Below are 18,352 nucleotides of genomic sequence, written 5' to 3'. Positions count from 1 at the left end.
AACATCAGAAGGTTTGCAATGGCSAATGAAGAGTGTGAAAGAGTCATTCTGTTGCTTAGGACACCTGTTCATACAAATAAATATAAGTTCTTGCATCAGCATTAATCACACACAAAAAACTTCATTTCATTACAAAGCTTTAATTTATGACCATCAAATACAGACACACAAACAATTCTGATTTTTGTCTCTTACACGCATCATTGTTTGCTGGAGAAGTTTACGAGCGTGGACTTCTTGTCCCTGGCCCATGGAAACATAACGTGTTTCTATCTTCAGTCTTTTCCCCAAAGCAATGATTGAGTCAGTAGGATCAGAGCCCATGGAAAGAAAGCATATAAGAGGAGTACGTGGATCTGACTCTTCCCATGTCTTCTCCAAGTCCAAAATGACTTCTTCTGCATATTTCTCTCCCATAGTATCAACAATGTATTTTCTTGCCTGTATTAAAAGGGGTAAATCTAAACATTTAATACCGTTTTCTTTCAAGTGTGAATATGAACAGTAAGTAAACCAAATAGCAAAGGCTGCTCTAAGTTTATATCAGAAATGCACACATGCAATAAATTTATTTTTACATATTAACATATCACACTGCATTTTAAGTGCCTTATTTCTTACAGTCTAATAAGATCTGTTAAAACTTATAAAATAACTATTCTACTATGTATGTAATGTTATATATATTATGAATTACATACAATATCTATAATTACAATATAAGAAAAATAATAACCTTATTAAAACTTCAAAAAGGTTTTAATATTTTAAGGATATTATTTCCATTATCTAACATGAGAACCAAAAAAAGGCCTCTAAGCTTAAAAATTTAACTTTCATTTCCAAGTGCTACAAAAGGAGAGAAAAATAAGCTAGAAGCTATGTTGCTACAAAAGGAGAGAAAAATAAGCTAGAAGATATGTATCAAAAGTTTTAGGAAGTCTTTTCCATCTTCATGCTTAAACAAATAATGAATTAATAGTAGTAATGATCAAAATAGCTGGAGCTAAGTAGAAGTTTAAGAGGAACAGGTAAGACCATCTCTGTTATTTCTTATTTATTTATTTCAAAAGTTATTAGATTAGTATTCCCTACTACTAGGAAATATAACAGGCTCTTTCAAATAGTCTGAGGTAATTTTTCTTGTGTTCTTTCTCAGTACCAATACTTCTGACTCAGAGCAATAAATGCCTTTAATAACTCTGTGTTACTTTTCAGAGACAAAAGATATGCAGCATTTAGAGCCTGASAAACTATCAGTCTTCAGAAAACCAGAAAGAATATCTTGTCCCCATATACAGAATTGAGGAGGCATGAATTTTGAGTGACCAGCTTCAGACATACAGCAGGTATTCATTACATTGCACCATGTATTAAGCTTCTGTTGACTGCAGCTACGCCAGTAAGTGCTCAGACTTTCTCTGAACCTAATCACAATGTCTAAAGCTTTGCATCCATGAAATGAATGGGATGCATTTTGACTTCAATAAAGTGCCTGCCATTACACTGAAATTGTCAACAACTGCATAATTTTTATTCTCTTGCTATTGGAGAAGCACATAACAAWAAAAATAGGTTCTTAGAAACTGACATTTTTAAAAATAAGTCTTACCATTTACTAAGCTTTGATTTTATATTTCTATCCCTTTTAAATAAATGGTTTGAAAGTAAAAAYTTTGAGCAGACTGTCTTATAGATTTTTCTAAGGTGAGTCTAATAATTTTTCCATGCAATAAATAGTTCTTCAGTTCAATTGTTTTCATATTTTATTTTCCCTCAGCCTACCAAGTCCATWAAAAGATTTACTTCAGAATACTAGGATACTTCTATAATTCCAGTGAGTAATACTAGCAAGAGCAGCCAGAAATACCTTCTGAACTGATATGGCAGAATTGGACAAACAAAAAAGTTTCCAGATGAAATCCTGTTTACAGTAAAATCTGTGCCTCATATTGCTTCAGTATACTGAAATCATTTTACTAACAATGTCCCTGCAATGAATGCATAAATTCCTATATGAAAAAAAAATCAGAAAATTCAATGTAAAAGTCCATTACTAAAATAGTTTTAGCATTAAATACAAATAGTATTGAACTGTGATCCAGTAATAGCTATTCGAGTGAACCCTAAGTAGACTGTCTGTTACATAAATGTACCTGAGCTATGGTCCTGTCAGGACACCAAGATCTAATAAGAAGAAGATGTCTGAAGCAATCCAGCAATTGACCATAACCACTAGGAACAGGCTCTTCTTCAGGATTCTCACTATCAAACCAGATTTTCCACTGTTTCTCTGCTCTGGAAATCTGCAATTACACCATCAAAGGAGTAAATCTCACTAAAAAGACAAGTCATATTTCTACAGCTACCAGTTCACAAACTTTTAATGAGGGTCACAGACAGATTTAGCAAGGCTATTATAAAAGACAGAATAAGCTTTCAGATTTTTAGTGCAAAATTATATTAATAAGTGGCGGGCTAGTACTAAGTATTTTCCATTAATGATATAATGGCATAGCAAGGTCAGCACATAGATAGCTAGGTAGTTAGCTTTGAGAACACTTGGTTCATATCCACTCCTCACATGACCATAAATGTTATACCAAATACAATTTACTTAATTAATTCCATTAACTACAATATTACTTAGTTAATTCCATTAACTACAATACGCAATGGACACTTAATGTCCATTAGGACCGTTTATACAGGTTTTGAATTTACTGAGTACTTCTCTCAGTCTTACTCCATGTAAACAGAATAATACTGGAAGAGGCATGATAAAATGCGGTCTAAGAAAGCACAACAGGGATGGAACAAAAATCTTCAGGAAGAAGAATCAAGCTGCATTATGCAAGCTGAATAATGGCAGGGTGTATGCCTATCTGAGAAGTATTATAATTGTATAGTGTGTAACTTTCTACTTTTTTCTTATTTCACCGGGGATTTTTTTAGTCTTTTTGTCAATACAGATTGCTAAGTAGTCAGGGCCACTGCTCGCAACCTTTGGTATATCACTTTCATTCTGTTTTATGAAGTAAGCTAGTTTYCTGTCTCCATGCCTTGGTCCTCACTAGATGACTACCCTCAGATAAGAGAGTGCTTTTAAAAAGCTGTTACTTACTTGATCAAGAATATCTGAAAATTGTCTAAGCTTACTGAGCTCCACCAAGTTCAGCCAAGTCATGTCCAAGATCCATTTAGCTGGCTTAGGAGGACAAACTTTAAGGTCCAGAGAAGCACCGCCTGCAAAAAGTAGGGATCCAGATATAATTAGAACTGTCAAAGACAATCCAAAAGACAAAAAAATAGGACAAATTTGGAGAGCGTAAGCTAGATACTGCAAGACTATTCCACACAACTGAGAAGTCTTCTAAATCTTGAGAAAGTGAGAAAGACTTTACTTAATAAATAAGGATGGTCATTAAGAAATTTCTGAGTAGGTAACAGGCAAGGTTTATTTTCAAATCTTATTTTTCATCCAACTTTAAAACGTAACATTTTTTAATTCATACCAGCTTCCTATCACCATGTAAATTTATTTTTAATTGTAAAAGAATAAACTTGARCTTATAAAAAAAAATAAGAAGCTCAATTTTTTAGTTCAATTTGTTGTTGTTGTTAATGATATAGATAAAGTAGTWATGTAGCCAATGTGTACATTTTCCTTCTTTGGATGTCAACTGAAACTAAAAAAAACAAACATGAAAAAAAAAGAGCTGTAAGAATCAAGATTTGTAAACATAAGAATGTAGGAATTTTCTGCCTTAAAAAGTCAGTCCACCTATGGTTAAATAAAGCTTGTAGTTTGGTAAATTTATTTACTATGCATCTTACATTTAATCTTTCTTACCCAGYTTCTCTCTTGAGGACTTACTTAAATATTTCTTTGTGCAGAGTGCCTGAAAATTAATGTTTGCTGGAAAATGCACTTATTAAGAAATTAAGAATTTCTGAAGATTCAACATGGAAATATTAACAGTTATAATAAAAAAAAACTGTTGCCTGGAGAATTAAGTATCTTGTGCTCTTGGAGAATATTGGAAAAGTAATATTAAGTGCCTCCAAGCTTTTCAGTGAAGCTGCACAGTACTTGCATGCAGTTAAAAATAAAGCCATGAACTTGTCATGTTCAGCTAAGACTTTGATGTTGTTATAAACAGTTAACACCATTTTCAGTTGCTATTTGCTTGCTGATCCTCCTGCAATTACCAAATAAGTTAAAAGTAGTTTAACATAACTTTTCAAAGTCAGCTCATATACCCAGTAGTATTCAGACTGCAGACAAATATTAACTGAAAAGATATTAAGCAATTCTCCTTTTTAGATTCTCATAGTTCTCAAAGCTAAGTTGTCAAAACTCAATGCGTCTCTATAAATTAAATCTACCATATGACGTTGTCTGCTACCAAAAGAGAATGATAAACGAGTATTCCTTCACTTGACTGACTTCTCATGTGCAGAAGGAAGTGGCAAGTGGGCTAGGAGACACAACCGCAGCCCACGGTTTTTCTACAGTAATGTATGTGCTCTACTTAAAATTGTTCAGTGGCTCTGACCTTTAATAAGTGTGAGAAATTCTTCATGCTTCACTCTGTTTCTCTGTATATCAATCTTCAAGGTAAGTAATAATGTGAACAGAAATTTGTGCTCTTCATAGAGTCCTCGGGCAGTATACTTGAACACTTCATAAGTCATGTGYTCAATAATATTAGTAATCCTCTTGCTAGTTATAGGGCTCTTGGTAGATCTGTTGGAAGAAAGGTTTGCAGTTGAACTGAATGTCTGTTTGGACAGGCTTTATGAAAGAGAGCACTATGTAAAGACAAAAAGCCCTAATTCAGAATTCTGAAAATATTAAAAATAAATATTTCACAAAGACATAGTATCAGACAGCAAACTGGCAACAACTTTCAGACTGAAGCAACAATAAAAAATTCCTTTCTAATTAAACCTTTCTGCAAAGCTGAAATTCACTCATTATAACGGTTTTAATTAGCTAATATCAATTTTCCAAGCACTGTAAGTAAATGTGAAGACTCTTTGCCTTGGTAAACAAGAAACGAAAGCTTATGAGTATTTAAGCTGACAATTCCTGTCAAGATTGTAACAAGCAACACCCTTCCTTGTGGTATCTGTTTACAAAAAATCTTTACAGTACTACAACCACATTCAGGACTGAATAAGTACAAATAATACTTCTAGTTAGCTAAATTACCTGGCTAGTGAGCGGTCAAAGAGCCCCAAAAACTGCCGAAGTGAGGTCTGATACATCACATTGACCATGCTCATCTCAGTAATAAGGAAGTATAAGATGCTCCCTCGAGCTGCAACTGAAAGATAGAAAACAAGACTATTCAAAGCAGAAATGCGGAACAAAATCAGTAACTCTTTAGCAAGTACATAGAGTTTAAGAATATTAATGCTAACTCAAGATTTTTGAGTTCCTCTATTCTTTACTATCCAGAAAAATAACTAAAATACTTTTTTAATCCTCATCTATGCAGCAGCAGAAAAAAAATTTCTGTAGCTAATGCATATTATATAAAATCCAGTTTGCAAATATGAGCATCTCTGGAGAGCAAAAAGATGCTGTACTGGGATACACAAGTCATTAGTGATACATATAAAAAATCTGTTGGTTTGAAGTACTGTTTGAAATCCAAACAGTACTTCAATTTCTTATGCAGACTTTTACAGRAGTCGTATAAAGGCCAAAAAGACTATATTGATTAAACATACCCAACACTGATGTAACTTGCTCACTTTCAGAAGTCAATCTATTGTTTTTAAATGCAACAGTTTTACAAAATCTGTAGCGATTTTTGATATATTAAATGCATCATTTTATACATTTCCAAAAAAAACAGGTATAATTTTTAATTCTAGAGAGCACTCTCTCCCCCCAACACACTACCTTTTTTTTTTCATATTTTCACTTTCAGTTAGGAAAAAAAAAACAGATGAAACTTGTTGACTGTAACATAAGGATCCATGGTAACGAATCACAAAGTATTCACCAAAACAGATGCCAAGCATTTACCATTTTACAATACCCTAAAATAATATGAACACACTAAACTCAATGGGTCTGCAGATATAATGCAAAAAAATAAAGACTAGTCTCATCGCCAGTCCATAAAACCGTGTTTGAGAAAGTCATTGAGAAAGAATGACCAAGTTTTCCCAAGTTTCTTCTCCAATAGACTTAGTGCACTGGTAYCCTCGTATATAGATCAGTGGGAAGTCTYGGGACAGAATAGATCACTCCATTTTATAAATCTTACATGAAGCATAATAGTGACTATTTTCTCCACCACAGCTCAATATGTCATTTCCTAGATCCACTTTATTTACAGGAAAACACAGCTCCCTCCTACCCATTATGGTCTTCCTGCTTTCATCCTATCATTTCTCTTGCTCTAGGTGTTGCTCTTTGAACTACATGCTCCAGTCATTAGTCTTTCATCACTATCTACAATTGCCCTCACCAGGTCTGTACTCTTCACGGGCTGAGTTGATCTGTACTTCAGTTTCAACAGAAATTTTCAGCTTCTGTGTTACTTCCTCAGCAGTCTTCTTAGTGTTACTCAAGACAATTATTAGACTCTCATCTTCTACCAGAGAACCCTTAGTGCTTGTAAGTCGGAACAAAAGGTTATCCTCTAGCTCTTTCATCCTCCTTTTGTTCATAGTCACATCTTCCATAAGATCTGTTCTTTCTTTTTCTAGTTCCTGTTGCAATACAGGGTAATATGGGTAATATTTGAAAAACATGTAAGCAATCAAAAGCAAAACAAAACTTGAATAACCAGAGATATTTAATTTTAAAAGTACTGATCCTACTGAAGCAGTGTAGGTCAAGAGTAACTGCACTAATCTGGGGAAAGAATTCCAGCTTTACAATAGTATTTCTGACATTACTTCTATTACAAGGTTTCCAAGCATGCCTAATGCTTGTTAATACATACAAGTATGTATTAACAAAAAAAACTCAACAAATTCTGTGGACCATGCTGGTGTCATGACTTAATAGAACTAGAAGTTCAGAATAATACGCATTTTTCTTCTCTTTCTGTTTCTTGTTTCTGTAACTTCCTTCCCAGGGATAGATTTTTATTTCATCCCACCTAGTGTTATCTTCATTTATGCACTGTTTCCCAATCACCATATCACGGTATCAGTTTCAAAAGYGACATTACAAACATCATACCCTATTGAAAACACAGTCTGAGTAACAGCAAGCATCCCTAGCCAACCAGTCAAGCCTCCAATCTTTCAAGAAGGGCATTTAAAATACTCCTCCATCAAACAGCAATAACTTCAGTCTGTCACAAAGATGCTTTACTATTTAATAAAAGAAAGCATGTAGCTTATTAGCAAATTTAGTTGTTTCACTGGAAGTATTTAGTTGATTATTTTCTTAGTAATACAAGCTGTGCAGCAGTTGTAAACACCTRTTTTGTTTTCCAGTGGCAACATATAAAAGATGGTTAAATGTTCAGTATCAGCTTTACATAAACACAGTAAGGACAGCTATCTAAAATATCTAGAAAAAATACTTTCTTCAGAGAACATATTTTCTTCAGTTCCTACCTCTACTACTTTTATAATTAAAAAGAAAAACTTATTACAAATGAATCATTCAGGAAAAAGAATCTATTAAAACAATGTACAAGATTTCAGTACAATGAGGTTAAAAGAATGGAAAAAAGGAGAGGGAGGGTCTTTCATAAGATAATGATAATATGAGTTTTTGCCTGACTGTCAATACTAAATRAACCAGATAGTTGAGATATGAGCTGTGTCTACAGAAGTACTCCATGGTTTACAGAGGTTTGGTGAACAGCAAGGTCTCTCCAAAGCTGAAAGCAGTGCTCACTTCGCCTTTGACAAGACTGTCTTAGCACTGCATTCAGGCTTCTTAATATTCAGCTTTAGCAACAGGCTGCTACTTCTCCCAGATAACGTTAGCAGCAAATGGTAACATTCACATACTCTGCTAACATTCCTAAGTATTTCAAGCATTTACTTCCTACAGACAAAGTCCTTCTGTCTTAAGAATGAAATTGTAAACAATCATCTTTGTCTCGTTATCAGATTTATGTTCTTTTCTTGTGACTGCACAAAAGCTATATTAAAACATATCATCAGGTGGAAAAGATTTATCGGGATTATTGCCCAAAAATATTGTAAATATTAAGTAGCTTAGAAGATATACATACAGATTCAAAATATTCTTAGAAGAACTAATGCAAAAAGGCAAGAAAACTACAGGTACCTCCATTTTAATCAACTGACGTCTAATGGAGCTGAAGGAAAAGAAGCAGGTAGCAATTATGAAGCAAGGGAAGCATTGTTCAGTTCTGATGAAGCAGAAACAATGTTTTAAAGTGTAGCATTATAAGGATGTTAGCAGCCAATTAAATATAATAATTATCATGTTGAAAGATCAGTCAGARCTAAATTAAATTTCATGTTTTGCTGAGTTCAATTTAAAAGGTTAAACATATTTTAGAGTGCAACATATTTAAACAACAGAAAGCTAAGCTTTCCTCACAAGAAAATCATCAGAAACAAGCCTAGAACAGAATAACCAAACKAAACCAACTGAAGTAACCTTAAATTTTTAAGCAGCAATATATACAGATATTAAGCTTTTAAAATACTTAATGCAGATCAGGAAGAAACTTCACTTTTGATACACAGGTGAAAGTTTTCTGCAGTTTTCTTCAGTAATTTCCAGCTACAACATCAACGATATAAGAAAGTAGGCAAGTTGCTACATACATACATACAAAGAATGTACAACGAGGCTATTTCAAGTCCGGCTCTACGGAATTGCTATCAGAAGYTAATGTCCTCTTATAGGCTGTACCAAACACTTCTAGATTTTGTAAATATTAATAAGATATAAAAGCTGCTAAATAGTTTAGATAATCCTGTTATAAAATGATGCACATGTGTAAGAATTTGCATTATCTGTGATTCTTACAAAATTGGAGCCTTTTTGTAACACGAATTTGGAAATATGAATATGAAAATTCCAAAAGCCACAAATATTTTTTTCATTATAGCTGCACAACTAATCATATCTATTCCTACAACACTAAACAAGAAAGAGTTTTGTCAAAATACATAACAGCAAACATGTCAAAATAGTTAGATCATTAAAACAGTGTTTGCATTCAGATATATATCAAATTTCTCAAATCCAGTTATTCCAAGAAATAGAACAGGAACAACTTCATATAGACAGACCAGCTACCCATTGACCTTCTTGGGCTTAGCTCACATCTTACAAATAAGTGTTAACATGCCAGTACAAAAGAAAAATACTTATCAGTAACCAGCATTCTTTGAGATACAGAGCATATACAGATTCTATCTTTTGGGCACACCAGACTGCAAAGGACTGAAAAGTCACACTTTGCAAAATATTTAAATTATGTGCTATAAGCCCTCCTCTCCTCATGGCATGTCTAAATCTCAGTCCTTCTCTGTGCAGAATCAGAGCAGTAGAACAGCAACAGGGATTTAAATGTAGGTACACACCTTGAAGAACACTAATATCAGATAAGCAATCTCTCCTCCCTGAGCAGAAGTTTCACACATACATTCTAACATTCGGTATCTCCAAACAGTCATATTACTAAAATCCAAATCCAAATATAAAAACCAAAGGCTTCAAGAAGGTAGCAAGAATCCACAAGTTCAAGACAGATTCCAAAAGTCCCCAAAATGAGTAATTACATATCATAGGAAAACTAGTTTTTGGACAATAGGTTATGTCCAAATTGACACTTTCAGGAACATATGAACCATGAGATCCAAAAACAGAGGTCAATCACACTGAAAAATGGTAAATATATTTTATGAAATTCCCCCTGCCTACCAAGAGGTCAACTTGTTATTTATCTTGAAGAACTATCCCAAGATGGTGAGAATCAAAGCAGGAGTGATTATACCACTCAGGAAGCTGGTCCAGGGAGCACAGCACATCTACTCATCAGATATTTTTTATTTATCAGCAAAGATACAGAATCACAGAATAATTTAAGTTGGAAGGAACCTTAGAGATCATGTAGTCCAACTTGTGCTCATTGCCTCTCGTCCTATTTCTTTGGGCCTCCAAGAAGATTTTAGCGCAGCCTTCTCTGTGTTGTCCAATCAGGTAGTTGAAGGCATTAGTTAGGGCTCTCCTTAACTTTCTCTTCTTCAGGCTGAACAAACTCAGTTCTCCTGTGTGTCACATCCTCTAGGTCCATGCACAGCTTGTGGGTTTCTTCCAGTGGACCTGCTCCAACATGTAAAGATCCTTTTGTATAATTCAGGGCCAAGAATCAGACACAGAACTCAAGATGAAGTCTTGCTACTGAGTAGAGGGGAAGGCTACACTTTGTAGTGTATCAGCCTAGTTTATGGTATACAGCCTAGTTTATGGTTGGCCTTATTTGCTGCAAGGGCACACTGCTGAATCATATTCATGTCCACCAGGACTCCAATATCCCTTTTTGCAGAGTTGCTTCCCGGACAGTGTGCAGTTGCATGGAATTATTCCACATCAGATGCAAGAACTAGCACTTGCTTTTGTTGAACTTAAGGTTCCTCTCCAGCCTGTCCAGGTTCCTCTGAATGCTGCCTTACTCTCCAGCATGTTATTCCTCCCCGTAATTTGACCTCAAACCCAGTGAGAGGGCACTCCAACCCATCATTAAGGTTGTTAATGAAGACATCAAATAGTATTGGTCCAGTACAGATTCCTAAGGAACACCACTAATTACCTACCACTAGCTGGGCTTTGCAACCATGATCACAACTGTCTAAGCCTGGCAGTTCAGCCAGTTCTTCAWCCACCTTGTTGGCCATTTACCCGGTGCATATCTCACCAATCTGACTGTAAGGATATTATGAAGACTATGTAAAATGCCTTGCTAAAGTCAAGATGAACCATATCCATTCATCCTCCTCTTGTCCGCCAGTCATCTCATCATGGAAAGCAATCCCTGCTGGCTGCTCCTTCCTGTCCTTCATCTGTTTAGAAATGGCTTCTAAAAGGATTTGCTCCATAATCTCCCCAGGCGACTGAAGTGAGGCTAATAGCTTGTAGTTATCAGGATCTTCCTTCTTGTTCTTCTTGAAGATAGGTACAACGTTTACCTTTCTCCTGTCATAACTTCCTGTAGCTTCCATGACCTTTCAAAGATGATAGAGAGCAGCCTCACAATGACATCAGCCAGCTCTTTCAATACCCCCAGAAGCATCCCRTCTGGTCCCATGGACTTGCGTACATCTAATCGGCATAAGTGATCCTTAAATCTATCTCCCTTTACTGTGGGTACTATTTGACTCCCATAGATTTTGCTAGCAGACTCAGGGATCTAGTATGTCAGACCTAGGAGGCCTGACAGCAAATCTTACCACTGAAAGCTGAGGCAAAAAAGCTCTTCAACTTTTTCCATATCCTTTGTCCCCTTCTCCATCGAGTAATGGGGCCAAACTCTTCCTAGCCTTTCTTTTGTTGCTAATAGGCTTACAGAAATCTCTCTTTTTGCCCTTCATCTCCCTTGTTAACTTCAACTCCAGCTGAGCTTTGGCTGTCCTYACTCCACTCCTGCACACATGAACAATGTCTTTTTTATTCCTTCCAAGTAGCCTGCCCCTGGTTTTTCCCTTCTGTGTATTTATTTCTTTTGTGTGTCTGAGCTCAGTCAGGAGCTCCATGTTCAACCGTGCAGTCCTTCTACCATGCTTGCTCAACGGGATTGGAGAAGAATGAACAGAATAGACCAAAGAATTATTCATGATACAGGCTGTGAAAAGGAGCACCATGAGAACAGCATGAGGAAAACAAACACACCAAACCTCAACTGTAGCATAACTGACCTGACAGGAGAGGCAGAGTCCTTGGGTTGCAAGCAGACATTTAAATAGAAGTGCAACAGTTAAGCTGCTATGATCTTTCTTCACTTTGAAAATTCAACCTACAGAAGCAGCAAGAAGAGATGTACTAGCCCCTTCAGAAACAGAAAAGAGAAGCTGGTCTGACAAGGATCAATGATTCCCAACCATACTGTCAGAACWTACATCTTCTCTGAAGGAAAAGTATCTAACTGACTGCTGGAATGGGCTCTGCAGTCCATTTACAATGATTACTTTTACTGATGGAAGGACTGAGCAATCAAAAGGGAACTGGGATGACTGGAGGAATTTGCTAATAAAATGACTGTCATTCTTAGGAATATACTGTTTACGGGACCCAGAGGTAGGGTTTGGTGGAAGGCTTTGTGAATATATATGTTACTGTGCTTCAGACACACAGTGATAATTCCATCATGCAGTGAGCTGATTACTGGTTGAACTGAAGCTGATGGTGCAGAGGGGCTGTCCAGCAGAACATCAGCTTTCAGAGAATAAGAAGCCTAGGAACCTGATCAACTTTTCTCATGAGCTCCATGGACTGATCAAGGATGAAATGTAACCACTTGTCATTAACAAAATGACTGAGGCCATGAAGTAAGAAAGGCTCCAATAAACAAACAAACAAACAAACAAACAAATAAATAAATAAAATAAAAAATGACTTCTACACTTGTAACAGTAAGGGGACAAACACTTTCCTCCCCAGTGAAGGTAAACTGTAACTGTTGCCAAAATCACAGCAAATATACAAATATGCAGAGTCGTAGATGTATAGTGTTCCCTTTGGCCACATAAAAGAAACCTCAACATTGGCTGACTTCATAGCTACAGGAATTAGGGTCCAGTRGTTCAAAAGATACCAGCCAGCCTCCTTCCTCAGCTACCAGTGATATGTTTATTAGAGGTGCCACTCTGAACTTGGACTTGCTCAGCTAATACATCTGCAATGTTAAAATAAGCAGTCAGTCCATTTCCCCTTGGAGTGAGGAAGTAACTATGTCCTTTGCTGCAGCTTATGTTGCCATGAGYTCTACAGTGTCTGGACAGAAGAACATCAGCCTTATACTGCAGTCTGTTTTCCTTTGCATAGAGCCTTCTCATGAGGTTACACCTCARTGAGGCAGGAGGAATAAAGTGAAGATAATATAATCACAACAATAAAGACAAATAGGGAGCTTCTGCTTGAATGAGACAGTTTTCCCCTGCGACAGCTTTTAAAGCATCATAAATAGGTTATACTAACAACAATCAAAATAGAGAGAGCCAGAAAGTGACCCTGGAATATGCAGAGTAATAAAATGAAAGTTAAATATTCCCCAGATAGATGTAAGATATATATAGTGAGGAGGAARATAATTTTTTTTTACCTGTTTCTCTGTGAGAATGACTCTGCCTAAGAGTTGATTTTCAAGACCTTTCATGGTTACAGTGAAGTCAATGATGGAGGTCCGAGCACTAATTTCAGGAGAGTAACGTGGATTTGGCAGTTTTGTGGTAATATAAAGTTTGAAACCATTCATAACATCTATTTCTTTATCACCAACTTTCACCTTAAGAAAATTATTTAGAAGAAATGTTGAGGCATCAAGGATCAGTGCACTCTTTCAGGTACTACATGTAGAAACAAAGGTTATGKTTTTTTTATTCCAGCTTAAAATTACAAGTCTTGTGCAAAGAAATTATTGAGAATATCCATGAAATTCTTTAGGTGACTCRTTCACAGATTCTTTTGATTCTGGTTAATTTTCATCATCATTTTTCCTAAACACAGAACACTATACAAAAGCAAATGGAGATCACAATACTAGCTGTCCTTAAAAAACTGTAACATAAGAGAAGGGATAAGTTTCATATATTAACAAGTTGTAAGCTCAAACTTAAAAAAAAAAAATAAACCTAATAAATATATATCTCCAAAAGGTTGAATTGAAGTCATATTTATATCTGAATAATGCTTATACCAAAAAATGGGTAGAGTTTATTTTTATTTTTTTACCTTGTTGGTGGAACTTGCTTTAATGAAGTTTCTTTCCAAAATATTATCTAGTGCTGGGTCAAGCTCTTCTCCAACATCTTCTATCAAAAGAGGTCTTCCCAAAGAAAGGCTATCTTCTAAATGATGTCTAAAATACTTGTGATTCAAAGCAGTGATCTAAAAATACAATCATGGACCTTTATCATGGACCTGCTCTGCTCAGGCACCAAGCTTTTTTTTTTTTTTCTTTTTGTATCTATGGATTATTTAACTTGATTCAAATAAAATACTAATAAGAATGACAATCCTATGATTTAACTTGATTCAAATAAAATACTAATAAGAATGACAATCCTATGAAAAGAAAAAGAAAAAAAGAAAAAAAAAAGATTAGCGTCAATTTACCATATTCTTAGATCTTGTGGGATGAAAATTTTTATTCTTCTAGTACAAGAATAGAAGTAAACCAACACTGAGCACTTAAAGTTTTGCTATCCTCTGAGTGCAACTAGTCCAGAAATTAACAGGTACATTCCATCACTAATTCCATCTCTAATTTTATCTTGGATAAGTTCCCCCAAGTCAAACTGCAAGGCCAGTTCCAAGATTAGGGGTCTTTTTCTGAAAATTAGAGTTTTATATTGAACAAACCATTACTCTTTGCTTTAAAAATAGTCCTCAGTAAAACTGTGATTAATTTTCAGTGTGTGCACAAAGCACATACACCTTAGTTTGTATGTAACTCCACAGTTCAAGTCTAATCACCATTTTTTAACACAATTGGCTAGGCAATTTTTACAAGTGTTCTGCCTTGAGATCTCAATCAATGTGAATGACAAGAGCTTCCTATTAATATCCTCAAATGGACTCTATTATCATCCTTCAAACGCCTCTCTATCTTTTTCTGGATTACTTTTTATAAAAGCTGTGTTACTAATGTAATTATAAAGGTAGAGAGCAAGAACTTTATTCCTTTCATTTTTCCTTGTTTGCACTGATCTGATGTGTCTTGTATTAAACTACATTTTTGGGGCAATTGCTGTCTTCACTGTGCATCTGCAGAATATACAGTGCCTGAGATTCACGCTAACGCAATGCAAATTATTAGTAATTTCTGATTAAGAGAATATAGCAATATCATACCACTTATCCTCATTTTTATATATTTATATGAAGAGACTTGAACCAATTCAGGTATCTTTCATTTATTTATATTTTTCTAATAGTGAAAGCATTCAGTAAAGTCTTCAGCCCTTATCAGACATTCCCATCCAGCCTAAGGCAAAATATTTTCCAGTAGTTTGTGTTTCATTAAAATAAATTAATTAAACAAATTGAGCCACTGGTTTTAATAAGCTTCAAAGATACATTTTCGTAGGTACTTGAATCTTAAATCTACCAGGATATGACTGAGATGTCCTTTGTGCCCAAATTAGGCACTATCCAAAGCAATTTGCATTTGCTGGATATAATCTGAATCACAGATTTGACAAGCGTTTTCTCAGCTAGGAATTTCTAGTGATTATGAAAGTAGGAATATTCTTATTACCTGAAGTTCATTTTTGCCTTCCTTATTTTTAATCCAGATTTTACCCTGTGCCTGTGGATCAATTAATAATGGATAACGAGATGCTTTAGTGACAATGATTCCGTTCTGTATGGATAAGGCATCGTTTGGTAATCCTTGGAKGCTCCACTCACTGATAGTTGGAGCATCAGCCAGCATCTCTATGAGGTTCAAGTTGTTTCCACAGGGGATTCTCCGAATTTTTATTTCCTTTTGCCAGTCATTTAACAGTAGATTGCGGAACTCTTGGTTAAAAGGACCAGAATAAGACAGAAAAGCTGTAGCCAACAGTACATCACCTTAAAAAAGGAAAATGGCAAAAGAAAGTTATAAATTTTAAAATTCTGTTTCTGAAGGAGATGCTTCCTTCTCCAGTTGCTATACTGTTTGGATGATAACTGGGAGAAAGTACCTTGCCCCACAAACAACACAAATCTTTTCCCCCACRCTCTAAAAACAATACTGAAACAAAAATGTAAAAAAGACCCCTAAAACTCAAAAAACAATGCTGCATTTCAGTAGTTCCCATCCTTACCTTTTCCTTACAGTACAAGTCTAGGAGGCATAAGAACAACAAGATAAGATAGCACATGTAGGGCAATGCCTACCTCCAAACATCAGACCCTGCAGTCAGACATGGCAGCAAAAACATACTTACAAACATTCAATTCTAACATTTCAACATTTCATTGCACAAGTATGACAGCAGGCTAAAGTATAAATAAATAAATAAATAAGACTTGATTTAGGAGTACTGATTACAGACAAATCAATTACAATTATTGCTACTAACGATAAAAAGTTGTAATAGACATCATTATGAACAAAGTAAGTGTTACACAAGTTCCAATTTTCTAGTCAGCCTGAAAAGTCCCCTCCCTAAGTTTCCTGATACCATAATTACTTTTTATAACTCAGAACAAAGAATAAGGATTCTAATCTGGAGAAGATTGCTGTACTTTCATACTGAGTGCTAATATTTTTGATACTTTTTCAAGACAGCTGAAGAAGCCAGGATGAGTGTGTGGAGATGGTACTTTGTAGTTTTAATATACAAATTAATACAAGTTTAATACATAAGTTAATAATATTATATATTATTAACTATATATACTACATATTATGCCAATATATATATATGTAGGCAACATCAGATATATGCACTATATATGAAGGCAAACATCAGAGAGTTATTTCAGGCCACAATAAAGGACAAGATAAATTTCATTTAATTTATAAAACTAATCAATAAATCTTTTATTATAAATGAATTTCCAAGCATTTATTTATAAAATCAAAGCATACTTCTAGGAAAGAAAAATTTTATGAYTTTAGTAACTGCTCTGAAAATTATTGACTTTGACAGATACATATCAGTACTTGAATATTAGTCTTTGTCTCCTCCACTTATAATTGCATTCTCAGTTATAGACATTTTACTGTCACTTGCTAACACACCACCCTCTTTTGACCACTGCCTACAAGTTTGTCAGTTAAAACATCAACATTCCAAATATACACAGAATTTTATACATGTCAAGTAACATCCTATGCACTGTATATACAGTGTTACAAAGTGTTACATACAAACAGTACAGTGTTATATACAAAGTTTGGAATTCACATCAAATGTTTTCATTTTCACTACTGATTGCAGTTCAAGTGACTAAATTGCTTCCAGGTTCAAAGGTGTGGATAAATACCTACCCACTAGCCTCTTGATTTGCACAGCAAACTCTTTACTCTGTTCTGTCCATCTCTCTTTTTCACCTGCCAGACCACTTATAAGGCTCGAGGCAGTTTGCATTTTATGCCGGCAACGCTCAGCATCTTCAAGCAAAGTCTAGATAAGATCATACCAAGAAATATGGTTTATAACCATGTATATGAGAGGGCAGAAAAACCCAATAAAACCACTGGTTAAACAACAGACCCAAAATTTAWTTGCAAACACTTGCTGTATTTTTCTATAGGGAGAGAGGGAAAGAGGGAAGGTGAAAGTATGATCAGGACAAACTGTCAGCATCTGTCCTAAAAGCAGTTCAAGTTTTTAATATTTTTGCTCCTAGCTTTCAKGTTGGCATACATGTTACAGGGTATGTGAAATGCCTAATACCTATTAACTCTGGTAAGTTATGTCCAGAATTTCAAATACATTACATACTGATAGCATACATTAATGAAATTTGATGTTAGAGTAGTAGACACTAAACACTTAACACAAACAAAATATTTGGGGGAGGTGGGGAGAGAGGTCAAATCCAGAGAGGAAGTACTTAAATAATCTCTTCTCTATAAAAAGACGTTCACCTGCTTTTCTCTCATGGCCTTCTCATACTCTGCCTGCACAACATCTAATTCTTCTTGTTTGGCACCTAGTTCTGCTTGAGCTTTCTGCAGATCTAGCATAGCAGTTGTCAGGCGATTTTCCTGGATTGCCAAATTAGCCTATGAAGTATACAAATACAAAGCACATTCACACATCTCAAAGTACTTGTTATAAGGTAATTCAGAGTTTCACTGTACTACATTTGAAAATCAGTCTGCTCAGTAGGTTTTTCATCATTCATTAAAACCTTCTATTCTGATTTTACAAGAGAATAACTTCCTTCTGCAGGTAACAGCAGTTAATTAGTTTCTAAAATAACTTCGGAAAAAAAAAAAGAAAAAATCTGGGAAAACCATTCTTTCTCTTACACAAAAAATAGTCTGATCTGGCCTGCAGAAAGACTGGCATCACAAAAAGCCTGTTTATTTTCTCCAAATAATATTGCTTTGTATACCATCTCTACCCACAGGTCTTGTTTCCCTCTAAATCATTCACTTCATAAATATAAAGCTATTTGATGCTAAAATCATGCCTGACCACATTCTTCTTGACTTCCATT

General features: G+C 35.2%; 1 protein-coding gene across 1 annotated transcript in view; it reads right to left on the bottom strand.

The window, feature by feature from the left end:
• The window catches only part of DNAH5 (dynein axonemal heavy chain 5), a 198,939-nt gene that overhangs the window by 12,891 nt on the left and 167,696 nt on the right, over positions 1–18,352 (bottom strand). Inside the window, exons 63-73 of the mRNA XM_085302093.1 lie at positions 17,775–17,912; positions 17,172–17,307; positions 15,447–15,763; positions 13,919–14,074; positions 13,290–13,472; positions 6,492–6,735; positions 5,219–5,333; positions 4,560–4,750; positions 3,125–3,246; positions 2,157–2,306; positions 196–441 (exon numbers count right to left, since the gene is read on the bottom strand). Of these exons, the coding sequence (XP_085158219.1) occupies positions 196–441; positions 2,157–2,306; positions 3,125–3,246; positions 4,560–4,750; positions 5,219–5,333; positions 6,492–6,735; positions 13,290–13,472; positions 13,919–14,074; positions 15,447–15,763; positions 17,172–17,307; positions 17,775–17,912 (1,998 nt within the window). The remainder of the gene's footprint in view (positions 1–195; positions 442–2,156; positions 2,307–3,124; positions 3,247–4,559; positions 4,751–5,218; positions 5,334–6,491; positions 6,736–13,289; positions 13,473–13,918; positions 14,075–15,446; positions 15,764–17,171; positions 17,308–17,774; positions 17,913–18,352) is intronic.

This window comes from Rhea americana, unplaced genomic scaffold, assembly GCF_003343005.1.
Source record: "Rhea americana isolate MKP2758 unplaced genomic scaffold, rheAme1 scaffold_185, whole genome shotgun sequence".
Lineage (NCBI taxonomy): Eukaryota > Metazoa > Chordata > Aves > Rheiformes > Rheidae > Rhea > Rhea americana.
This window is presented reverse-complemented; position numbering and strand designations above follow the sequence as displayed.